Genomic DNA, 27,066 nt, shown 5'->3' on the forward strand with positions numbered 1-27,066 from the left:
CATAAGTTTGCTGTATTCAGGAGACCCATCTCACATGCAGAGACACATATAGGCTCAAAATAAAGGGATGGGGGAAGATCTAACAAGCAAATGGAAACAAAAAAAAGCAGGGGTTACAATCCTAATCTCTGATAAAACAGACTTTAAACTATCAAAGATCAAAAGAGACAAAGAAGGCCATTACATAATGGTAAAGGGATCAATTCATCAGGAAGAGCTAACTATCCTAAATATATATGCACCCAACACAGTAGCACCCAGATTCATAAAGCAAGTCCTTAGAGACTTACAAAGAGACTTAGACTCCCATACAATAATAATGGGAGACTTTAACACCCCACTGTCAACATTAGACAGATCAACGAGACAGAAAGTTAACAAGGATAGCCAGGAATTGAACTCAACTCTGCACCAAGCGGACCTAATAGACATCTACAGAACTCTCTACCCCAAATCAACAGAATATACATTTTTCTCAGCACCACATTGCACTTATTCCAAAATTGACCACATAGTTGGAAGTAAAGCACTCCTCAGCAAATGTACAAGAACAGAAATTATAACAAACTGTCTCTCAGACCACAGTGCAATCAAACTAGAACTCAGGACTAAGAAACTCAATCAAATCCGCTCAACTACATGGAAACTGAACAACCTGCTCCTGAATGACTACTGGGTACATAACAAAATGAAGGCAGAAATAAAGATGTTCTTTGAAACCAATGAGAACAAAGATACAACATACCAGAATCTCTGGGACACATTTAAAGCAGTGTGTAGAGGGAAATTTATAGCACTAAATGCCCACAAGAGAAAGCAGGAAAGATATAAAATTGACACTCTAACATCACAATTAAAAGAACTAGAGAAGCAAGAGCAAACACATTCAAAAGCTAGCAGAAGGCAGGAAATAACTAAGATCAGAGCAGAACTGAAGGAGATAGAGACACAAAAAACCCTTCAAAAAATCAATGAATCCAGGAGCTGGTTTTTTGAAAAAGACCACCAAAATTGATAGACTGCTAGCAAGACTAATAAAGAAGAAAAGAGAGAAGAATCAAATAGACGCAATAAAAAATGATAAAGGGGATATCACCACTGACCCCACAGAAATACAAACTACCATCAGAGAATACTATAAACACCTCTACACAAATAAACTGGAAAACCTAGAGAAATGGATAATTTCCTGGACACTTACACTCTCCCAAGACTAAACCAGGAAGAAGTTGAATCCCTGAACAGACCAACAGCAGGCTCCGAAATTGAGGCAATAATTAATAGCCTACCAACCAAAAAAAGTCCAGGACCAGACGGATTCACAGCTGAATTCTACCAGAGGTACAAGGAGGAGCTGGTACCATTCCTTCTGAAACCATTCCAATCAATAGAAAAAGAGGGAATCCTCCCTAACTCATTTTATGAGGCCAACATCATCCTGATACCAAAGCCTGGCAGAGACACACACACACAAAAAGAATTTTTTAGACCAATATCCCTGATGAACATCGATGCAAAAATCCTCAATAAAATACTGGCAAACCGAATCCAACAGCACATCGAAAAGTTTATCCACCATGATCAAGTGGGCTTCAACCCTGGGATGCAAGGTTGGTTCAATGTACACAAATCAATAAATATAATTCAGCATATAAACAGAACCAAAGACAAAAACCACATGATTATCTCAATAGATGCAGAAAAGGCCTTTGACAAAATTCAACAGCCCTTCATGCTAAAAACGCTCAATAAATTCGGTATTGATGGAACGTATCTCAAAATAATAAGAACTATTTTTGAGAAACCCACAGCCAATATCATACTGAATGGGCAAAAACTGGAAACATTCCCTTTGAAAGCTGGCACAAGACTGGGATGCCCTCTCTCACCACTCCTATTCAACATAGTGTTGGAAGTTCTGGCTAGGGCAATCAGGCAAGAGAAAGAAATCAAGGGTATTCAATTAGGAAAAGAAGAAGTCAAATTGTCCCCGTTTGCAGATGACATGATTGTATATTTAGAAAACCCCATCATCTCAGCCCAAAATCTCCTTAAGCTGATAAGCAACTTCAGCAAAGTCTCAGGAGACAAAATCAATGTGCAAAAATCACAAGCATTCTTATACACCAGTAACAGACAAACAGAGAGCCAGATCATGAATGAACTCCCATTCACAATAGCTTCAAAGAGAATAAAATACCTAGGAATCCAACTTACAAGGGATGTAAAGGACCTCTTCAAGGAGAACTACAAACCACTGCTCAGTGAAATAAAAGAGGACACAAACAAATGGAAGAACATACCATGCTCATGGATAGGAAGAATCAATATTGTGAAAATGGCCATACTGCTTAAGGTAATTTATAGATACAGTGCCATCCCCATTAAGCTACCAATGACTTTATTCTCAGAATTGGAAAAAACTGCTCGAATGTTCATAGGGAACCAAAAAACACCCCACAATGCCAAGACAATCCTAAGCCAAAAGAACAAAGCTGGAGGCATCAGGCTACCTGACTTCAAACTATACTACAAGGCTACAGTAACCAAAACAGCATGGTACTGGTACCAAAACAGAGATATAGACCAATGGAACAGAACCAAGTCCTCAGAAATAATACCACACATCTACAGCCATCTGATCTTTGACAAACCTGACAAAAACAAGAAATGGGGAAAGGATTCCCTATTTAATAAATGGTGCTGGGAAAATTGGCTAGTCATAAGTAGAAAGCTGAAACTGGATCCTTTCCTTACTCCTTATACAAAAATTAATTGAAGATGGATTAGAGACTTAAATGTTAGACCTAAAACCATAAAAACCCTGGAAGAAAACCTAGGTAATACCATTCAGGACATAGGCATGGGCAAGGACTTCATGTCTAAAACACCAAAGGCAATGGTAACAAAAGCCAAAATTGACAAATGGGATCTCATTAAACTAAAGAACTTCTGCACAGCAAAAGAAACTACCATCAGAGTGAACAGGCAACCTACAGAATGGGAGAACATTTTTGCAATCTACTCATCTGACAAAGGGCTAATATCCAGAACCTACAAAGAACTCAAACAAATTTACAAGAAAAAAACAAACAACCCCATCAAAAAGTGGGCAAAGGATATGAACAAACACTTCTCAAAAGAAGACATTCATACAGCCAACAGACACATAAAAAAATGCTCATCATCACTGGCCATCAGAGAAATGCAAATCAAAACCACAATGAGATACCATCTCACACCAGTTAGAATGGCAATCATTAAAAAGTCAGGAAACAATAGGTGCTGGAGAGGATGTGGAGAAATAGGAACACTTTTACACTGTTGGTGGGACTGTAAACTAGTTCAACCATTGTGGAAAACAGTATGGCGATTCCTCAAGGATCTAGAACTAGAAATACCATTTGACCCAGCCATCCCATTACTGGGGATATACCCAAAGGATTATAAGTCATGCTGCTATAAAGACACATGCACACGTATGTTTATTGCAGCACTATTCACAATAGCAAAGACTTGGAATTAACCCAAATGTCCATCAGTGACAGACTGGATTAAGGAAATGTGGCACATGCACACCATTGAATACTATGCAGCGATAAAAAAGGATGAGTTCATGTCTTTTGTAGGGACATGGATGCAGCTGGAAACCACCATTCTCAGCAAACTATCGCAAGAACAGAAAACCAAACGCCGCATGTTCTCACTCATAGGTGGGAATTGAGCAATGAGATCACTTGGACACAGGAAGGTGAACATCACACCCCGGGTCCTTTTGTGGGGAGGAGGGAGGGGGGAGTGATAGCATTAGGAGTTATACCTAATGTAAATGACGAGTTAATGGGTGCAGCACACCAACATGGCACATGTATACATATGTAACAAACTTGCAAGTTGTGCACATGTACCCTAGAACTTAAAGTATTTAAAAAAAAAAAAAAAAAAAAGAATATGCCAGGGCAGTGTGGTCCTTTGCAGTTCGCCATTTCTCATAACACAAAAGGGTGTAGGGTTTCTTAACCATCACTGCTTTTGCGAAAACACAGGGCTCGGGCAAATCTCAATGTTGTCAATGAGAAGAGTCTACTTTGTCAATTTTCTCTGTAGCTTTTCTCTGTATTCTCCTTTATGTGCCATATTATTTCTGGTTGCCTTTTTTGTTTGTTTTATGCCTTATCTCCCCAATTTAATTGTAAGTTCTGTGAGGAAAGGAGTATGTCTTGTATTGATTTGTACTCTTCCTCCACATCTCTCTCCTCTTTTTGCCTAGCACTTAGTGTTCCGTCCCATCTACCTAAAAGTTATTGATGTTCAAAAGGATGACAGATTATCTCTTTTTTTAATGTGCTAAGGCAGTAAACTTACAAAATGTAAACTTTTCATAATTGGAAAATAGCATTCGCATCTAAGAACTTCCAAAAATCACATATTTAATTCTTATTTAAAGAGAATTCATAGATGGAGAAATCTTTTTCTTTAATTGGTCTTTACCTGGCTGCATACCTAAGGCCAAGCTTTTTTTTGGCTAGATGATTGCTGAGTTCACCATCATGAAGCAGAGTCAGTGTCTAAAGATATTTTTACCAACCTTCTGCTTGCCAGTCTACATGTCATTGATTCAGCCTGTGAACAAGGGCATTATTTAGAATATGAAATGTTATTATGGAAGAGATCTCATGAAGAAGTTTATGCATTGTGTAGGCACTACAAAGAGCTTTACAGTCTCATAGTAGCAAAGATGCCATTTTAACTGTTGCTTATGCCTAGGCAATCTCAAGGAGAACTCAGAAAAAATGGGCTGGATATTTGAAGTGTCTGTGGAAGCAAAATAAATTAAGCATTTAGGATGAGGCCTTAAAAATAACTTATAGTACACTCTTGATGATAAAGAATGTTATTTTACATCTAATCAGCAAGGCTTAATGGAAGTGTAGTAAAAGAGCAGTTTAACCTTGACAAGGGGTTAAAGTGACGCAGTATCACTGATAGCACAAAAGTTAAAGGACACCAGTGAAGTCAATGAAGACAATTTTAGTAAAGAAAACAAAACAACTTTAGAAAAGACTGCTTCACTCTTCATTGTAATAATTGCATTTACAGACAGGCAACCACATTATACTGCCCAGGAGATTATGCATTTGTATGTTCTACACTCAGCTTTTATGAGCAACAAGTGCCAAAACTAACTTTTTAAAAATTCTAGGTTATGTCATAGGGTCAGTACAGAGAATCCAATCTCTAACATCTGGCTGAGCAAGATTGTCTTTAAGGCCTCTTCTAGATTCTAGCTTTCTTAAAGTCCTGTAAGTGATTACCAGTGTTCCTCGTGATGACCCCAGGGTATACAAATTTTTTGAAGTGATTCCTAAATCCAGGGAAAGGTGGTTCTCTCTTGTTCAATATAGTTATAATATTCTAATGCTTTGAAAATCTGGGATCATGAATGGAAAATGTTACCAGTTTACCCGAATATTTTCTTTACTGAAACACTTCATTCCCTGATCATTCTGGGTCATTTACTTATAATCTTTGTAGATGGATTTTTGTTTTTCTTAAAAGAAGGGGAAACTTTAGGGGACTAGATCTCAAGGGTTAGATCCTTGGCTGTAAAGACTCCCTTGGATAAGACTCCCTTGGATTGCTTTTTGGCTGTTGGCTGTAGCAACTTGTTTTCTTACAGAGATGAAGCATCTGGTTTTTGTTATCTCAATGATGCTGTCCTGGGAATATTACGATTGCGACGGAAATTTGAGCGTATTCTCTACGTGGATTTGGATCTGCACCATGGAGATGGTAAGCCCTTTGGTTTTAAAGATGCTTTGCTGCTAGGACAGCAGGTTTTTATCAGTTAAGCTGCTTCTAGGCAACTGGTAGAAATGTCTGCTATAATTGAAATTTTCCTAATTGAGAATTTAAAGTAGGTAGTGTAGTGATTCCTCTAATTGATGCAATTCCTGCTTTGCTGCCCAAGCCAGGCTCCTGTAATTTCCTCTCCTCTCTCCTCCTGTAGCAAACCTCTAGAACTAATAGAGAATGTTAAGAAGTGAAAATCTTACCTAGTGTTTACTCCAGTGCTCAGTAACCTCCCTCAGGCCATTTCCACTGGTTCTAAGGGAATCTATAGAGATGACAGTCTTGTCTCATTTCATTGATGCTTTTCTCAAGATAGAATGGGCGTATGATGGGCTAACAGTCTGAAATTTTTCACCAATAGGCTGCCAACTCGTGTAGTGATCAGAATCTGTGTCGTTTCTTTGTATTGCTAAAATATTTAGTGCCGTACAAACAGGACATCTTCCCTAATGTTTAATAGCAGAATCGCTTAACAGTTTGCCTTAACCCATTAATCCTCTCTTAGAAGACTCCACTGACAGGACTTATCTGACCATCCTATGTATTTTCCATCTAGAATGTAGAGCTCCAGTGACAGATGCCACATTCTGTTTCTTTACGAAATCCTGTCTGGGACACGTAGTATTTCCATTTATTTAAGAACACTTATCCCATAAATTCTTACTTAAAAATACTCCTCCCTCACATCAATGATTGCCATTTCCCTGTTTCCAAGGTTTTTGTTTTTTGGTTTTTGTTTTTTTTTTTTTTTTTGAGACAAACATAATCAAGGCATAGAGAGGAAAAGAATATTATATGTCTGAAGTTAGGGTCAGCTCCGCTGCCAAAACAGAGAAAGAAGGATGAAGTCGTTGAGGGAACCTTTCCAGAGAGCTTCATCTGCATGGATACTACCATGGAACGATGACAGAAAATTAAACAATGACAGAGAGAAGAGAGGTTAAAACCACTAATATACTACTTTGAGAACCATTTTCACTGAATATCTGAATGCTCAACCAGTGCAAAACATAGCCTTGCTCAAAAGCCTTCAGAGACTCCTTATTGCCTATAACAAGGGGTAGCATTTGACCTTTGGCTTATTTTTGTATGGCCAGTAAGCTAAGAATGGTCAAAAATGGTTTTTCCAGCCAAGTGCAGTAGCTCATGCCTGTGATCCCAATATTTTGGAAGGCTGAAGTGGGAGGACTCTTTGAAACCATGAGTTTGAGACCAGCCTGGCCAACAAAGTGAAACCCCCATCTCAAAAAAAATTAGCTGAGTTTGGTGTTGTGTGCTTATATTCCTAGCTACTTAGGAGGCTGAGGCAGGAGGATCGCTTGAGCCCAGGAGGTCGAGGCTGTAGTGAATTACGATCGTGCCACTGCACTCCAGCTTGGGCGACAGAGCAAGGCATTGTCTCTTAAAAAAGTTTTTTAAATGGTTTTTCCATTTTTAAAGGGTTATAAAAGAGAAAATATATTGAAAAAAGTGTCCGTGTGTGTGTATATATGTGTGTGCATGTGCAATAGAGACATTGAGTAGTTTGCAAAGCCGAAAATGTTTACTATTTAGCCACTTAGTTCGTTGACCCCTGGCCTACAGCAGTGGTTCTCAAACTTGAAAGTGCGTCAAGACAACCTGGGGAAGTTTGTTTTAAAATGCAGATTGCTGGGCCATATCCACCAGATATTCAGATTTAGTAGGTCTGGCAAGGAACCAAAGAAACTACATTTTAATACCTCAGCTGTTCTGTAGGCCACACTTTGAAAAACAGTGGTCTTCAAGATAAGGTCCACGGTCATTATCCAGTCTTTCAAGGCCTACCTTGAATAGGCCTCACCTTATCTTTCCACCCTTATCTCTCATTACTTGCTGTCCAGGCTATACTACTCAATGAGCATGTCTAACTATTCATGACATGTCTCACTATTCATGACATGGCTCAGTGTTCCCAGACACATCTCACTATTCCCACCTCCCTGACTTTGCCTCCTTTTTTTCCTAATTTAGTTTTGTTTCAACTGTCCCAAGTTCTACCCATTTATTCAAGTTCCAACAGTAGCGGATTTGCCCTGACCACTCCCTCTCAAGTGTTCTCCCCCTCCTCTCAAGTCCTGTATTGTTCATACCACCAATTTGATATTTCATTACATATTGCCTTGTATTTTTAATTAATTTTTTAATGTGTCTGTGTCTTCTCTTCCCATAGAAACTATAAGTTCCTTCAGAGCAGAGATCAAGTTGTTTACTTCTTCCTGTTTTATGTAATGCCTTGAACCAACAGTACTATGCATATAGTAGTGGCTCATTAAAATATTTGATCAATAAATGATTATGAAATTCAGACTATTAGTATCAGAGTTTAAGAATACAATCAACTACAGAACCATATAAGAATGAACCGAAACTGTCACCTGAAACCATTCTTTCCATTTGCAATGTTATTTCTACACCCTTCAGAGTTTCCTGTTTTAGCCAACTTTTATGGTGTGTTTCATTTCAGTTTATTTCCCCTCTTTAGCACCTCCCTTACAGTGACCCCTGCCCCACCCCCAAACTCTTACGCATTTGGTTTATTTTAAATCCTCCATGATTCCATAACTAGCATCCTGTAGTGGCTTCACTAGCCACCCCTACCCCATCCTTGCCTTCTTTCATCTACCTAACCACTCTGCTCTTTCCCACCAAGTCCATAGCTTCCTCCTATCTGTGTTCACCTCCTTTTAAAGTATGATTTTATAACTGTGCCTAGTGGTATTTCCCATGAGAAGAAATACAAATGGCCACTAAACTTATGAAAAGGTGCTCAACACTCTAATACTTAAAGAAAGGCAAATTAGAGCAAGACCATTCTTTCTGCCTAAGATTAAAGAGAATAACAATAGTTTGGGAACTCTCATACATGATTGGTCCAAGTGTAAATTGGTACATTTCTGGATTGATCGATAATCAGGATTTTCATGAATTATCCTTGTTTAAGACTTCATTTCTAAGTTGAAGTACTATTTTCATTTATTTTGTTTGTTTTATTTTGTTTACTTCATATTTTTTGCCTAGAGCCTTTAACTGGTTTTAACTGCCTCCCTAGGGCAAAACATAAGGCTTGGGAAATTCAAACATACCTATTACATACAAATAGAGTTAATATTTTTTTAAAGTCGCTGTTGGGCTGTAGTGAAGACTGAAAACATTAAATAAATACAGAAACAATATTTGTTTGAAGTAAGAAAGAGGACAGTACCTGAATTTGCTAATAGTCCTCCCATTTTACAGATTGATTATCTGAACATAGTGTGACTATATGTGAGAGGAAAGGGGTGGAGGTGGGCAGTGTGTTTACCTGTATACGTAGAGGCTTGTGAGGGTTACTTTAAATCCCAGCTTTAATCTCCCAGGCCTCTAATCATTTACTAAGTGAAAATGGAAAACAGACCCCTTTCTTGAAAAGTTTTTCCCCCATCTTTCTTCAGGTTTTAAAACACTGTTATGAGGCTGCTATTAGGAGACAAGGTCATGGCTGTTTTCAGCCTTCCATGTTTTAGCCAGAAAGATGTACTATAAGTTACTTATTTATAACCAAATCTGCATTATAGAGAGGCACTTTATAATTAGATTTTTGGTATATAATGGCTAATATTTGTATTGCTCATATTTTTCAAAGGGTTATCACATTGTACATCTTTGGAAAAAATCCCAAGACTTTAACTATAACCACTTAAACAAAACAAAACGTACAACTTGTAAGATGGTGCCAGTTTCCCTTATTGAATTCTGTTGATAATGCCTCAATTCTAGGCTCTCGCCCTTCCCTACTTTTTAGAACAGGTTGTCAAAGAGAGCCCAGACATCCCATTGCTTGGAAAAGGAAGTCCAGTTATAGTTTTCCATGAGTTTGAAAAGGAACCCCCAAACTTCACTTGGGGCCAAAGTTCTACCTCATCTTGTAATTACGAGATTAGAGACCAGAGGTTTGTATTACTTTTATTTCTCAGCTTGTTAGTTTTGTATTGCTGCCTTCTCATCTACCCTGCTTCTCACAGCTGCTCTAGATTTTCAGATGTTGAAAATAGGAATGCCATATCCCGAAGTGATTATTTTGATGTTTCTTTATCTGTTAGGTGTAGAAGACGCCTTCAGTTTCACCTCCAAAGTCATGACCGTGTCCCTGCACAAATTCTCCCCGGGATTTTTCCCAGGCAAGTGATCATAAACTCAATATTACATTTGATGACTAAATACTGAAATTCTTCTATACATTTCTTACACTTGGACAGTTCCATGCTGTTAATGCCTTATTGCTACAGTCCTATGCAAACTTTTAACACACGTTACCTCAGGTGACAATAACAAGAAGAATGACATTAAAGTTGTTTATTTTTCCAGGTGATTTTTATGGGCTGTCAACAGATCACTTATCCTTACTACAGTAGTAGACACCCCATGCAACTCCTAACATCCTGAATAATTGCAGTGATAAATTGATATTATGTCCACCTAAAAAGCATGAAGCCAAGCAAAGGAGTTAATCTCTTATTTTTTCATTTGATCCAGTAAGATGAAAACTAAGGTTTTTCAGTTTCCTTATGGTTTGCCTGCTTCTCCAAGATTGTTTACAACAGTTACTTCTTTATATTATTTTTCTTAATTTCTTTCCCTGGAAACTATCACTAATTCATTCAGGATTATTCTCCTAATTGATCTTTTCAGTCTTCTGAATTCCTATCAGGAAATCCTTTAAGTTTTCTGGGTTCTCATGTTCCTAATAAGTGATCATAGTGCTCTTCTCTTTTATAGGAACAGGTGACGTGTCTGATGTTGGCCTAGGGAAGGGACGGTACTACAGTGTAAATGTGCCCATTCAGGATGGCATACAAGATGAAAAATATTACCAAATCTTTGAAAGGTATGGCAGCAACACTGAGCCAGTAATAAGTAGATTACAGTTCTGTAGGATGAAATGGCCCCTATCTCACAATGTAAACAAGAACAATGTAAAAGAAAACGTCTACATACCTATAAAGCTTTTGTATGCTGGTCATTATGCCTATTTGATCAGTAGCTATCCGCTGTATGACAGAGCCAAGCAGTTGGACCAGAGCCATGCTCCAGGTTGGATCTTACCCACTACTCAATATGATTAAGGCCATCCCAAGAGCAGAGCTTTTAGGCTATCCTGAAGAATCCCTTATTTGCTGCTTTCTTAGATAAAGAAACCTGCATGTGTGTTATTTCATCAACCTGACAGGGTTCATTTCAGTTGTCAGGGTTCATTATGGAGACCTGTGCCTTCTTCTACTGGTGTAAATATTAGAGAATTGACTATTATTATTCATCATGCATTCTTACGTTTTATCCGCTGTGTTAAAATTGGAGTCAGATACCTGTTCTTTTTATACCATGGTTAAGGATTAAGTTACGGACAATCGTAGGCAGACACATTGGTGCCAATATGTGGACCATTGGAGTTGAAAAGCCCTATGGAATGGGGGTGGGAGGTTGTGCTAAACTCATATTCATAAAAATTGAGATTGGTCAGGCACAAGTGGTGGCAGAGAAAGCAAATCCAACTAGAAGTCAGCAAGTCAACATTACCGAAGGTAAGTAATGGGAATTGAGGTACTCTTGATCCCTCCCCAACTTAGCTCGTATTTCTCCCAACCTCTGGTGGAGGTTCTTCCCAAAGGAGCCTGCCTGCACTGGCTATCATCACTGGCAGTTGTATAAACAAGCAGAATTATTAAAAAATAAAAACTTTATGCTTCAAAAGTGCCTCTTAGCTCAAAAGATTTGGTGAGCCAAGTCATCATTCAGTTATTCAGCAGCATAAGCCTCTTCATAATTTTGATTATGACTCCTGGCTACCTCTGTATTATCATACTGAAAAAACCTTTTTTTTTTGGAGCCTGCCATCAATGGTTTAATTGCCCTTCTTTGTTCCCCTTAAGCTCTCTTCTGTTCTTGAGATGTGCAAATCAGAGCTGCTTATGTAACTTTACCAATAAAGATATCCTGCAGTTCTATGTAAAAGGAGAATTATTTTGTTTTTGTTTTAATACCCTTCTTAACAGTGCCCGATTTTGTTGCCCTTTTTTTTTTTTTTTTTTTTTGTCATAACAGAAAACTAGGTTGTTCTCTTCAGTGCACTGTCCACAGTGTTTCCTAGAGCCCTATCCTGGGTCTTAATTGAAAGGTCAGCACTCATCATCGTGCAAGTGTAGTTTGTAATATCTAGTGCTCCCTAGATGGATCACCCTAAATGGATCACCTTACATGTACCCCTTACAAATCCCTAAATGGATCACCTTACATATGCCCCTATTGAAGGTTATCTGCCAATCATAAAACCTCCTGAGATCTTCTTTATCTCCCATCAACTTGGCATTTCACTGCCTGGGAAAGCTGAGTATTATCTGCAGACTTGAGGATTTTCCAATGCCCACCCCCAAAGAAGTCTACTATTTATCCTTCTTCAGTCAGAAAAAAATATCTGTTTCTACCCTATATTTTCTCTTTTTTTTCTGTAGACCAGTTCCTACTACATGATAAAAAAATATTTTAAATCCCATGGTAATTCGTGTTTAAAAATAGCCTTGGTATCAAACCTAATCAGAAGCATTTTTAAAGTAAGTTTAGCCCCAAGGAAAAGATCTGTAGAAGATTACACATGATTTCCCTTTACAAAAAGCATGATGCCACTCGCATCCCAATAGATTGATGGCTTTTGTGTACAGGAGGCTAGCATTTATTAAAAATTCTTCCAGCTTGCCTACTAAAGAACCAGACACTCATCAGTTTATAGTTCCGAGGGCCCCTTTGCCTGTGGACCCACACTGGCAATGCAAGCCACACAGTGATCATCCAGAATAACAGGTTCCGGGTTTTCATTAGAGGTGTAATAACGTTTTTCCTTTGCTTTCCTTCAGAAGTCAAGTCTGGTCAGGGCATTATGTGAAGGCACCTGTGATTCCAAGGGTACCAAGAAGGCTTCCTGGCCCAACTGTCTCTCTCATCTGTTGGATTAATAACTGAAATTCCTTTAACAGGAAACATACTTTTATTCTACAATTAGAAATAGTCCTTAAAATGAAATTTTGGCACAACCTCTCATCCTCACCCCTCCTGTACCATAGTTTCACAGAGCCTTTCTTTTTTGGGGTGGTGGACAGGGTCTTCCCCTGTTGCCCAGGCTGGAGTACAATGGTGGTCACGGCTCACTGTAGCATTGACCTCCTGGATTCAAGTGATCTCCTTGCTTCAGCTTCCCAAGTGGCTGGGACAAACAGGCACACAATACCACATCTGGCTAATTAAAAAAAAAAAAAAAAAAAACTTTTAGTAGAGATGAGGTATACCTTCACAGTGCCATTCTTGACAATGAATTGTGAAGGGGTCAGAGCATGAGCTCCCTGAGTATTCTGAGGAGGAGGAATTGCATAATGGAGCAGTAGAGGGAAAGGGGTACCAAAAACCACAGCGATCTTTGCCAAGAGTTTTGCAGAGGGCCAGCCCTGGTAACTAGATCACTCAGTCCCAGGCGTTATGCTTTTGAATACTTCTGGTATGTGGCTTGGAAACAGTCTCTTACACATTTGCCATTGTTACCTCTGACCCTTCTGCCAACCTCAAAAGATATATTACACATAGGAATGGCTTAATCTTTTTATAAAAAGTCATTCAATTTATCTACTGTCTTCTTTTCATCCTTTTATTTTATTTTATTTATTTTTTTGAGATGAAATCTCACTCTGTTGCCCAGGCTAGAGTGCAGTGATGCGATCTAGGCTCACTGCAAGCTCCACCTCTGGGTTCACGCCATTATCCTGCCTCAGCCTCCCAAGTAGCTGGGACTACGGGCGCCCACCACCACACCCAGCTAATTTTTTTGTATTTTTAGTAAAGATGGGGTTTCACCATGTTAGCAACTATGTTCTCGATCACCTGACCTGGTGATCCGCCCACCTCAGCCTCCCAAAGTACTGGGATTACAGGTGTGAGCCACCGCGCCTGGCCCCTTTTCATCCTTTTTATTTCATGACCCCTCTGGTTCTCTGACTCACTCCTTACTTGTGATATGTAAAGGACCTCTTATTGCTGGTTCACTTATAAGATGCTCTCATTTTTATTTGCCACCCAATTTCTAGTTTGCTCATGAATTGCTCCTTTTTCCTTTTCCTTCTTTCTTTCTTCTTTCCTTTACTTTTCTTCCTTCCTTTTCTTGTCTTTTCTCTTCCTTTTCTCCTTTTCCTTCCTTTTCTTCCTTAGTTCTTCCCTTCCTCCCTTTCTTTTTTCCTCTTTTCCTTTCTAAAATGGTTTTTTCCTCTGCTGTAGCCTTTTTTACTTTGCCAGCTAATCAGGCAGGAACTTAATGGTTTTAGTTTAAGCTTGAATATACCCCCTTCATTTAAAAATTGGCTTAGAGTTTCTTTTTGTAATAGACTGGACATGGAATCTTTACATGAAAATTTTCTAACACCAGAAGATGTCAAGTTCCATTTTCTATAAATGACAGATTTCACAGTGAGATCTCCCTAGATCATTCAATTCTAAGGTCAAGGGTCACTAATTCCCAAAGGCTTTCCATAATTTTCATGGGAGCTGCTAGAGTTGGTATCACAAGTAGAGCCCTGCTTTAACCAGCATAAAGGAACATTATCAACATTGCTCTGGTAAGCATACCTCCTCCTTCAAATGGAAGCCTATAGTCCTAGTATAGAGATGATAGAGGTATACTATATTTTCTATGTATGTGAAGGCCTAAACCTGACCCCACCACCACCCATCCCTGGGCCACACACGCATATACCCATGAAGGTTGGTGGGAAAGGGAGGCTGCTTTGCGAAAGGGAGGGTTTGCTAATTCCCAAGTTTTATCATCTGAAACAGGACATATTACACAGCCTATGTTTAACCTATTTGCTCTCTAAGTATAATATATTTGAATACAATCTGAGATAGTCTTAATAATGTTTAATGTTACCTAAAACTCTTTGTTGACGACTTTGGGAGCATTTATAGTTAAGGATTCTGAGAGAAAAGGACACTAACAATTATGGCCTTGCTGTTGGTTAAAGGGAGGTTTTGATAAATAGTAGGGTACCACTCTGAAATCTCAAATCTTTCAGGATGACCCAAGTACTTGCCCACTCTGAACTTCCATGACATATGTGACATATGTGAAGTTCAAACGAAGAAACTTAGAATTGTGCCGATACTTCTTAATTCTCATCCTGCCTATCATTTTATAGCCCTAACAGCCAGAAAGTATTCTTTACTAAATATCTGATTACCAATAGATATCACATAAGAAAACCATATATAAAGTGCTTATAATGTAGATGGGTGAAGTTGACAGTTCAAAGTTTTGAAAAACAATCATTTTTATTAAGAATATTCAACTATTCAACTTAGTAATTTCACCTAAAGGAAGATACATTGTTAAACAGACTTCTCAACAAATAGGACTTTTAAAAGATTCCATTAAAATGGAGTTCTAATTCAGTAGCAGTGTTTATATCTATAAATGCAAAATTCTGCTAGTTAGAGCTACCAACCTGACCAGAGAAATAACCTTACTCTAGTAAACCAGAGTTCATAATGGTAGTCATTAAAATAAGAACCTACCTGTGTTTGGTCCTTGGCCTATTTGCCTTGAGTTCTATGACTCATATTGTGTAGCTCAGAATTGAAAGAAACCTTTCCTTCCCCATCAAAGACTATTAACTTAAAAAAAATTCAGAGACCCCAGAAGTGAATAAACAATTTAAGATTCATACCTCTTTCCTTTTATGAGAGAAATACTATACTTTTCTATTTTAAATATTTCTTTTATAGCTCTTCAACTACTTCTCTGGAATATTAATTCTGCTGTTAATGGCCTTACCCCAGTAACCTACCCAGAAAGGACAACAGCAGAGTCATTAAAGGAATAGCTCATTAAAGCCTAAGTTTTTATTCCTGGGTAGAATCTTTTTGTCTGTCTATACTGAGCCCCCACTAATACCCAACAAGGAAGAAAAAAAATTACTAATACTAACTATAGTATCTTTCTATTATATGTTTATGGCATGAGAATTTTTCTTAGACTCTATCATTGCTTCTGAAATACATGTCAGTGGTATTTTAGGCATAGGATCAATTCCTGGGGTCTGGGGCCAAAATTCAGCTCTCTGAAGCCACTCTGACCTTCCTACAAAAGAATTGAGCACCTCAAGTCACTTTATAGGTATGTTAGTCTGTTTTGCATTGTTATAAAGTAATACCTGTGACAGTTATTTATAAATAGTAAGAGGTTAATTTGGCTCACAGTTCTGCAGACTATAAAAGCATGGTGCCAGCATCTGCTCAGCTTCTGATGAGGCCTCAGGAAGTTTACAATCATGATGGAAGGCAAAGGGGGAGTCAGCATATCACACAACAAGAGGGAGCAAGAGAAAAAGGAGGAAGTTCCAGGTTATTTTAACAACCAGCTCTTATTAACTCATAAAGTGAGAACTAACTCATTACCATGAGGACAGCACCAAGCCATTCATGAAGGATCCACCTCCAAGACCCAAATACCTTCCACCAGGCCCTACCTCCAACATTGGGGATCACATTTCAACATGATATTTGGAAAGGACGCACATTCAAACTATATCAACAGGGTTTTAAAAACATTCATGACAAAAAGGAGAGTTTGGGGAGGAGCTACCAAACTACATAGTTTATTGTTTGCCTGATGCTGTGCTTAACATTTGACATGCATTGTTGTGTGTGTATCTTTAAGTATAATGAAAGCATTTTATTCATTCATTTGACCAAAAAATGTATTGTCTACTCTATGACTGGTACTTGCAAATGAGGCAGATGAGGCTTCTGCACCCTGGAGCTTAGCTCTAAGGGAACCCTTGCCTGTGCCAGTAATTACACTAAACATTTACATTGCTTCATTTGATCCCTGTAGCCATCTATAATACCTACAAAAGTAGCTATTAGTATTGCCATTTTACAATGGGAATTGTAATACATTCTGATTTCTCATGAGATATGAGAAAACTGGAGAAAAGATTGACTTTCTTAAGGTCTCACACTTAGTAAATGGTGAAGCCTGAGTTTGAACCCACATCTGTCTGCCTCTTAACTATTGACTACATTTTCCCCGAAGTGTCACATGGAAGTGAGAAACTTAATGGTTGCAAACAAAGAAAAAAATACCATCCCTGGGACTTCTTGGAAAGCTGTATCTCAGGGGATTGTAGAAAATCCCCTCCCCAAAATAGAAACCATTTAACTATGCAAATGAACCACATGATCCATAGTATATGCAATTCTTTGTGTTTGTTTGTGAAAGTGAAACTTAGATTTTTGCCCAAAAAAGAATTGTTTAATCCCAAGGATTTAATTTGTAATTTTATAGATAGAAAACAAGAATAAATATTGCCAGAATTAACTTCTTAGGTTTTCAATTCCTAAAGTTTGAAAACATGCAGATTCTGTAAATCCACCTTTCCCTTCATTTTCAATGGAGAAAATCCTGACTCCCTACTTTAGAAAGTGAATAGTGTCCCATGTTATTTTATAGAGGTCTTCTCATAGAATTACATATTTTTCATGTGGTTGTTTTAGATGAGTATAGCTAAAAATTTTTAACATCATGCATTTTTAAACTATAGGCAAAATTTATACCACCTCTTGGTCCTCGTGGAAGGCCATATCTGCATAAAGGGTAGAGATTCTCCATTCATGCTAAGCTGTTCAACCAATACCAGTTGAATAAAATGAGGACCAAGGGACATCACTAAAGGGCATTTAAGGGCAATGTTTCCTTTCACTATTGACTTTTACTGTTAATATTTAAAGAAGAGATGTTTTAATTATGATTGGTTTTTCTTTCATTATAATAAGTCATCTAGAATTTATCTTCCACCTGGGACTCCAGGTTCCTTATCATTCAATTTTAGAAGCAGGTAGGGCTAGGCACAGGTGGCTCACACCTATAATCCCAGCATTTTGGGAGGCCAAGGTAGGCAGATTGCTTGAGGCTAGGAGTTCAAGACCAGCCTGGCAATATAATAAAACCCCGTCTCTACTAAAAATACAAAAATTAGCTAGGTGTGGTGGTGCGCATCTATAATCCCAGCTACTCAGGAGGCTGAGGCAGGAGAATCACTTGAACCTGAGAGACAGAGGTTGCAGTGAGCTGAAATTGTGCCACCCCCCTCTAGCCTGTATGATAGAGTGAGACTCTGTCTCAAGAAAAAAAAAAAGGAAGCAGGTAGATCTTCAGTGAAAGAGAGCCCAACAAGTGTAATTTACTCCTTTAGGCCTGGTGATGTGGCAAAAGCAATGCATACACACACATATTCATAAATAAATATTTTAAGCAATACAATTTTTTAAAATTTCTCTTTCATTTGATGAGAATGGATGAACCCTCTAGAAATTTGCATGTGAGAACAAGTAATTATATAGCCTTCCATCTTCATCCCTGATATGGTCTAGCTTTGTGTCCCCACCCAAATCTCATCTTGAATTGTAATCCAAATTGTAATCCCCACATGTTGGGGGAGGGACCTCATGGGAGGTGATTAGATCATGGGGGCAATTCCTCCATACTGTTCTCATGATAGTGAGTTCTCATGAGATCTGATAGTTTTATAAGGGGCTTTCCCCCTCTCACTTTGCACTTCTTCCTGCTCTTATGTGAAGAAGGACATCTTTGCTTCCCCTTCTGCCGTGATTGTAAGTTTCCTGAGACTTCCCCAGCCCTGCAGAACCTCTATAAATAACCTAGTCTTGGGCAGTTCTTTTTTTGCTGTTGTTTAATTTAAGTTCTGGGATATATGTGCAGAACGTGCAGGTTTGTTACATAGTTATACATGTAACATGGTGGTTTGCTGCACCTATCAACCCGTCATCTAGGTTTTAAGCCCCACATGCATTAGGTATTTGTCCTAATGCTCTCCCTCCCCTGGCCCCCCACCCCCTGACAAACCCCAGTGTGTCATGTTCCCCTCCCTGTGTCCATGCGTTCTCATTGTTCAGCTCTCACTTATGAGTAAGAGCATTCAGTGTTTGGTTTTCTGTTCCAGTGTTAGTTTGCTGAGAATGATGGCTTCCAGCTTCATCCATGTCCCTGCAAAGAACATGAACTCATTCATTTTTATGGCTGCATAGTATTCCATGGCATATATATGCCACATTTTTTTTATCCAGTCTGTCACTGATGGGCATTTGGGTTGGTTCCAAGTCTGCTATCGTAAATAGTGCTGCAATAAACATACATGTGCATGTGTCTTTATAATAGAATGATTTATATTCCTTTGGGTATATACCCAGTAATGGGATTGCTGGGTCAAATGGTATTTCTGGTAGATCCTTGAGGAATCGCCACACTGTCTTCCACAATGGTTGAACTAATTTACACTCCCACCAACAGTGTAAAAGCATTCCTATTTCTGCACAGCCTCACCAGCATCTGTTGTCTCTTGACTTTACAGCATCATGAGCACAAGCTAATACATTCCCCATTTCATTACAATCTGAGAACTGATAAAAAATTATTTACAAACTTATTCTACCTCTCTTCATTTGGGTCACAGCTACACTACCTTGATAATCACTAGCTCACTTTCGCCCAATGATTAAGGTAACAGAAGCTGCTAATTCATTCTATAAGCCTTGCACTTTGAACTCAGCCCTCTATAAGTAAGGTATTTGTGTTAAATGCTTTTGTTCTATTTAATAAACTCTTATCCTGCCTCTTGGGGTATGGCAGATGTAAAATTACCTGTTGTTTCTGGAAAATGGATGACTCAGACACTAATTAAAGTTACTGTTAATGTTAGCCACAGGTGGAAATGAGGCCAAAGTGAGCCATTCATTTATTCTTCCTAGTTTGATGTGCCTTTTAAAATATTAAATTCAAGAGGCATTAACTGTGTCAGAATGTAGGATAATGAGGAAGAAGGAGATACTGTGCTTCACTGAGTTATCCTGAAACCTCAGTCAGTGAACTCACCCTGCCTGTCCTCAGGATTTGTTTAGGGTTGCAGTGGTGAAGTGTTGTTTCCTCTCACCTAATCCTTAGGACTTAAAATTCAGGTAGTTAGAGGGACAGTTCTTATATTCTCCTTCCCTTCTCAACTGATGTCTTTTATGACTGCTGAACTGCACCAAGTAGCCCTGCCATCATGACAGTCCCTCCCACCTTGAGCAAACAAGTCTTCATAGGTATATTGTTTCATTTGTATCAAGGAAGACAGTCTTCTGGAATTCTGTGAGTTTGTGCTGTTTCTCTGATGTGCCTCTTCTCTGGTCTCTTGTTATGCTGACTGATCCCTGCCTCCTGGAGCAAGTGACCTGATTCTTTGGCAGCAGTTGAATAAGTTCTGATGCTAAAACATGCTCTGAAACTCTCCAGAGATAGGAAGACCTTGCTCCTAAATGGAAATCTTGAAAATTACACCCTTTAACATCACTCTGCCCTGAAAAGAAACCCAGACTTGACTATAATCTGGGCTTCATAGGATATTCTAACATCGAAATTCATATTATTCCTCTCAGCTGCTCTCCACCATGCACCCCACCAACCTCTGCCCTAATCCTCTGTCTCCCACATTCTTTAGTCACTGCTCTGTCCCTTCAGTGTAGCCTAGAAAAACTACTGTTTAGGTTTTGCTTCAACATGTTATGGCTTTGAATGACTGTGCCTGACATTGCCATACACCTAGCAGCTGCCAGGACTGATGAGCTGCCTCGTTGTGACGTGTTGACAAGGACTATACAGAGATTTAGTTAAACCCGATATCCAGCACCTGATGAAAAAGCCTGATGTTAAGTTGGCTGGACTTTGCTCTGTGTGCACTGTTAACCCATTGTACTACCAGAAAAGAGCCATGTCCATTGGTACTTAAAGAAGAGCTGAAGGACTGGGCATGGTGGCTCACACCAGTAATCCCAGCATTTTGGGAGGCCAAGGCGGGCAGATCACTTGAAGTCAAGATTTCAAGACCAGCCTGGCCAACCTGGCGAAACTCTGTCTCGACTAAAAATACAAAAATTAGCTGGGCATGGTGGCGCGTGCCTGTAGTCCCAGCTACTTGGAGGCTGAGCCAGATTGAATCACTTGAACCCAGGAGGCGGAGGTCACAGTGAGCCAAGATCAAGCCACTACACTCCAGCCTAGGTGACAGAGCAGGACTTCATCAAAAAAAAAAAAAAAAAAAAAAAAAAAAAAAAAAAAGAAGGACTAAAGGAAAGAACTGCTCAAAAAAGCTATATCAAATAACCAGCTAACAAGTTAATAAGCAAAAGGGCATGTGTGTGTGCCAGGGGCTAAAAGCAATGTGTTTGCCTGGAGGTGATGCAAGTGCCATTGCATAGTGAGCCAGAAGCTAAGGGGTTTGTGTGTGCTAGCTCCCTGTTGAGGGGGATGGGGGAATAGAGAGGGGAGGGAGACCATGTTAAATATGTTAGAGGTAAAGTGGAAAAATATCTATCTTATTTAAATACAGGCAAGCCTCACTAACTCAGCCTAATTAGAGGAAAGCCAGTCTGAATCATGGGATATTTTTAAATGCATTTTTATTACTTTCAAGCACTGGACATGCTAGTAATTCAAACTAGACTAACAGCATAGTACAGCACCTCAGGGAAGGGGCTTTAAGAATCATTTGTAATTAGCATATCAATTATTTGTATGTAAGTGTATATGCACAAAGTGCATAAAAAGTTTATTCTCCTAAGTAGGACAAACATTTCCCAGTGCAGTCCTGTTTACACTATTAATTTGCTTAGCCAGCCCTTTTTGTGCCAAGATAGATGTATGTAAGAAATGCTTATTTCCTCAGGGAAGAATGAATCGCTTCCCTGTGTTTAGTCCAGTAACTAAGAAGCGGAGCGCCACTTGATTGGTTTGGGATTTCCAGGATATGGAGTTTTGAATTTGCATACAGACTAGAGAGATTTCATATGGAGAAGATCTGGCAGCCATTGCCAGAGATCCAGTTTCCCCATCTGGATTTCATTGACGTGATCTGTATTTCATCAAGCAACAGGACACTGATCCTGAATGATCCACCAGACACTCTAACATAGGCATGTTTAGCATACATCCTACCCCAGAAAAATAACTGTTAAAATATGATGAGTTGGAGTTATTCTATGTCCAGTACTTAAAAGTAATAAAAATGCGTTTCTTTTTAAGTCCCACAAAAACCATGCAATATCAAGTTAATGATGAAAATCAATCCCCAAACTCTTTCTTGCACACCTCATTGTATGACGGCATTGCAGAGATTTCCAATCATCTGGGAAAGGATATTATATTTTGATGAGCTGCGCCAGGTGCTAACTATATGGCAGGATTTCAGGCTTTGAATCTTAGGAAGGCCCTCAGGGGTAAAGAAGACTGAGGCAAGGGCTAGGGGCATGTTTATTGTTAACAAATCACTATTGTTCACCTAAGTTCAAAAAGTGAGCAATTGAATTGGAAAAGAAGAGGTATCAGTTATATAAGGAAGGTAGAAAATATGATTAGGAAATGAGAAACAGAGATATAGGCCTGTATTCCCACCCATATGTATTAAACTGTGCTCTAGGTAAATTGTGAATTCTTCAAGGCTTAGAGAGTAAAAACTAAGTGCAGAGAGCATAAGCACAAGCAGTAAATATACACACAAATGTAACTATAGTTTGGAATGACTCCAACACTCCCCTTTCCCCCAAGGGCATTGCTATCCAGGGTCTACAAAGGCCAAATAGCTGTTTGGCTTCCAATCTGATTTTTTGCCTAAGAAATCAGAGAAGTCGGTTTCAATTTTAATAATATATTCTCCCAACATCTATATAACAGAAAGGCACTTGTATTTCTGTCCCTTCTTAAAGTGAATTTTGTGTTTGGTGAAAGGTAATAGATTGGCAGCACTGGAAAATGAATTACTGTATTCCCAGAACAGGTATAACCCAGCAGTGACACGATGAAATTTCTCTCTGCCTTTGGGGACCATTAGAATACTATTCAGGAAGTCACTGCTCTGGTGTGCTGTGCTGAACTCACCAGTATCCTAGTGGACTGAAATAATTAACATAGCACTCCAAGGGCCTGACTTGAGGCCATTCATTTATTCATTCAATGTTATGGAGTGCTTACTATATGCCTGATGCTGGGAGAAGACTTTCACAAATGTTATATCATTTAATCCTCACAACAACCCTGTGAGGGAGATAATATTATTGTTTTACAGAGAAGGAAACTGAGGTTCAGAGAAATGATTTGTCCAAGTTGCCATGCAAACACTGGATCCAAGCTTATCTGACTCCAAATCCAGCATTCTCCCTGAACTGAGTGCTGTAGGGGTTGCAAAGGGGGAGAGATGAGACATATGGTCAAATGGTGTGACACAGAGCAGAATGCTCTACACTATGAGCACTCCTGGTGGTTACAGAGCAGTTAAATGACCTACCCCAGATCAAATAGCACAGATAGCCTTAGGATTCATATTCTTTAGGTCTTCTTCCATTTTTTGTTTTTTAACTTAGCTCTCCAAACCAGCCTACCTCTCTTCCCACCCTACCCCCTGCCCAGATAATGTACACTCCGCTTGCTAGGTCATCTGGCCTCTCAGAATGAAGAGAGCCAAAGACCATTGGGATTTAGTAACAAGAGCATTGCATTCAAATTAGAATTAGTGTTCTAATTCTAGCTCTGACGATTCACTTCAGGCCACTGGTAAGGTGCCATGCAAACACTGGATGACTTTAATTCTGGATGACTCACTTTCCGTTGTGTGAATGAGAATGGTTTACTTCTAAGAGGTATAGTGAGAGATAAGTAAGAATATGCTAAAAATAGTATGCAGCCCTTTCTGTTGCCAAGGTGACACGTAATTGATGAGTAGAATTACCTACTACAAGGCATGTTAGAAAGAGATGCCCGTTAGAATCTATGTTTCTATATAATAGACTCAGCAGTGAGAGAAAAGATGCCCCTTTAAAATGTTAAGAAATTACGTCACAAAAATTGAAACAGCAAAAGAGATATGAGGTTGTTTGCTGGTTGGTTGGTTGGTTGGTTGGTTGGTTGGTTGGTTGGGGAGCTTAAGGTTTGTCTTTTATTTTATGGATTTGGTGTTTTTTTTGTTTCATGTTTTTGGAAGTTCATGGAACCAGTGCTGCTTGTTTGATGCTAAAAGCAGAAAAAGAAACTTAGAGAAAATTAAATGTCTTCTGAATATGTCCAGGAGGCACCCATGTTCTCCAACAAAATGACACATCATGCTCACTGCAAGGCAACCTCCCTCCTCCCAAATCCCTGCATCCCTGAACCATTTGTAATAGATATTCAGAAGTCACTGAGGCATTTACCATATGCTGCATCCCCTGGCAGGTTGAGTTGTTGCAGAATGAGTCAGCAGTACCTGAGCTCAAATAGGATTGAGAGAATTTAGAGAAAACATACCTATGGAAAGTTGAACGGCTCCCATTTGGGACTGACTAGTAATACTTTGGGTCCTTAACACAGTCTGCCTCTCAATCCCATCAAATGCAATAGGTTTAAAATTTATGTCTTAGAAAGGGGTTTTGCTGCTGGCAATAACTTTTCTCAGGCTGACATTGATAATTCAAAGCGTTAGTAGCAAATATTTTTCTCTTCTATCCCTCTGCATCCTACCCTTCTTGGTTTTTCAACTTTGAATTTCTCATTTCTTTAATCTCTATTGAGGGAGTCTCTAGAGGGTGCTGAGAGTGTCTGTTGGAAAGCATGAAGATGACAAGGCTGGTTTAGACTGGTGTACAAGGTAGAAAGTCAGGAGACTAAACCTTCTGGGAGCATGAACCCGTCAGAGGTCTTGCTAGAGGGACAAGTTAGGGTTACCACACTCCACCACCAGTATTGGTTAAGGGTGACTATAACGCCATTGCTCTGGTATCCCATTGCCCTGAGATGAATCTTTTAGGATATTATCTAAATAACAACAACAACCAAAAAAAAAAAAAACATGTTCAGCCCCTGATATTAGAGGTAAAGAAGCACCAGTGAAAGATCTCAAAGGCACACAGTAGAAGCTATGGTCTACCCTGATGGAATCAAAGAAAAGAGAATAACTCTATGATTTTGTTCTTGGGCTTTTATTTTATCCAAAAGCATCATTAATGTCACCACCCTGGCTTTTATTCTCCTCAGGCATGAACCCCCTGCCCCAAATCCAGGCCTGTGGAAGCAGCTGCCACAGCTTCTCTTCCTCATTTGCATAGCCTTGTCTGAAAACTAGACTACTGAATACTGAAGGATCAGGTTTCTCATCAAGAAAACTGCATTTTAAATGAATATCTTGTATGTTTATAGGGAAGTTACTAATGTAGTGTAAAGAAATGCCTGTTCTCCCCCTCCTTTCTGGATAAGAGATTTTATACTTTCACAAGATGAAAAATTAATGATTTGCGGTGTAGCAAACAGTACTGTTACAGTGGTTAGGGAAACTTTCCCAAAAGCAATCTGGAGTGACATTTCATTCATTTATTCATTTAATGACTATTTATTGAATGCTTACTATGTATAAAGTATTGATTCTACCCTCAAGGAAGTTAGTGGAAATTTTAAAATGTTAGATAAATAAATAGAGATTGATTTTCATATTCACACACATTTAAATAAATAAAACATAGAAAATTGTAAGAACCATAAGAGATAGAATGCTGTGGGTATTCAAAGAGAGAAAATACTTCAGAAAAAGGCGTAATTGAGGAGGTAACATTTGATCTGGTTTCTAAAGGGTAGCTAATTACTCTGTCTTTACAAAGTGTGTGAATGTATATGAGTGTTTATAAAATCTGGGTCAAGTTTGAATATACAGAGATTGTAGGGAAGGATGTTCTACACACAGGGTACAGCAAGATCAAAGTTGGGAGAGGCTGAGCTATGCACAAAGAATAGCAGTGGTTTTAGTTTGGCTGGACTGTAAAGTGCATGAAGGAGAAGTTGCAAAGAAGATTGGAAACGTGGGTGGGAACCACATCATGGAAGAGCTGGAATTCTTAGCTATGAAAATTTGTACCATATTCTGTAAACATTTTGGGAGCCACTGAAGGTTTTAGAATGAGGGAATCGTAAGATCAAAGCTTGCTTGGGAAGGTTAACACTCTTCCCAGTAAAGTTTTGGCAACAGCGTCTGCTGTTATATTGAAATAATGTGGGTAAAGTGACTGACATAGTATCTGATGCATAGTAGCTCAGTAAGTCATGGAAGCAGATATATTGTAGTGGTTTAGAGCAAAAACTCTGGTGCCTGAATGCCTGGGTTCAAAAACCAGCTCTGCCACTTAATAGCTCTGTGATTTTGTACAGATTTCTTAACCTCTCTGTATGGTAGTTTCCCTGTCTGTAAAATAGGATTAGAAATAATACCTGTTATGAATTATTATGAGGGTCAAATGAGCTAATACATGTGAAATACATAGAACAGTGCTCTATTCTGAATAAAGTGCTCAATAAATGTTGGCTGTTGTCATCATTATTATCATTCTCATTCATGGAGTAGATAAAATTTAAGCTCGCCTTTAAAGAATGGCTATGAAGCCGGGCGCGGTGGCTCACGCCTGTAATCCCAGCACTTTGGGAGGCCGAGACGGGCGGATCACGAGGTCAGGAGATCGAGACCATCCTGGCTAACACGGTGAAACCCCGTCTCTACTAAAAAATACAAAAAACTAGCCGGGCGAGGTGGCGGGCGCCTATAGTCCCAGCTACTCGGGAGGCTGAGGCAGGAGAATGGCGTGAACCCAGGAGGCGGAGCTTGCAGTGAGCTGAGATCCGGCCACCGCACTCCAGCCTGGGTGACAGAGCGAGACTCCGTCTCAAAAAAAAAAAAAAAAAAAAAGAATGGCTATGATGTAGACATGTAGAAAGGTAACTTTCAGGCACAAGTAAGTACATGACAAAAGACATACTTGCAAGAAAATACAAGGTGAGTGAGGTGAATAATGGAGAGTTCAGTTTGCCTATAGAATAATATAGGTTAAGTTGTTATTGGAAAATAAGATTTTAAAGGTAGGCCACAGTCAGATTACAAAGCACTTTGGATCACAGCCTAAGAATATTAAGTGTCTCTAAAGACAATGGAGGGATGTAAAAGGTTTTTGAATTAAGAAGTAACTTTATCAAAACTATTTCCCTAAGGAAAATTAATTTGATGGTTACGTGTATGAAGGATTGGAGAGGGAAGAGACTTGAGGCAGGGAAACTGATTAGGA

The 27,066-nt window shown here is 39.0% G+C and overlaps 1 protein-coding gene across 5 annotated transcripts in view; it reads left to right on the plus strand.

Moving 5' to 3' along the window:
* Window positions 1-27,066, plus strand: part of LOC105464741 (histone deacetylase 8) — a 275,966-nt gene that overhangs the window by 75,441 nt on the left and 173,459 nt on the right. For 4 of the 5 annotated variants that reach the window (XM_071089069.1, XM_071089065.1, XM_071089064.1 and 1 more), the window contains exons 5-7: window positions 5,681-5,793; window positions 9,954-10,031; window positions 10,630-10,738. In XM_071089069.1, the coding sequence (XP_070945170.1) occupies window positions 5,681-5,793; window positions 9,954-10,031; window positions 10,630-10,738 (300 nt within the window). Of the gene's footprint in view, window positions 1-5,680; window positions 5,794-9,953; window positions 10,032-10,629; window positions 10,739-25,000; window positions 26,697-27,066 lie in introns of those variants that run through there. The other variant, XM_011712792.2, reaches the window with a different exon arrangement.

Source organism: Macaca nemestrina, chromosome X (genome assembly GCF_043159975.1).
Source record: "Macaca nemestrina isolate mMacNem1 chromosome X, mMacNem.hap1, whole genome shotgun sequence".
Taxonomy (NCBI): Eukaryota; Metazoa; Chordata; class Mammalia; order Primates; family Cercopithecidae; genus Macaca; species Macaca nemestrina.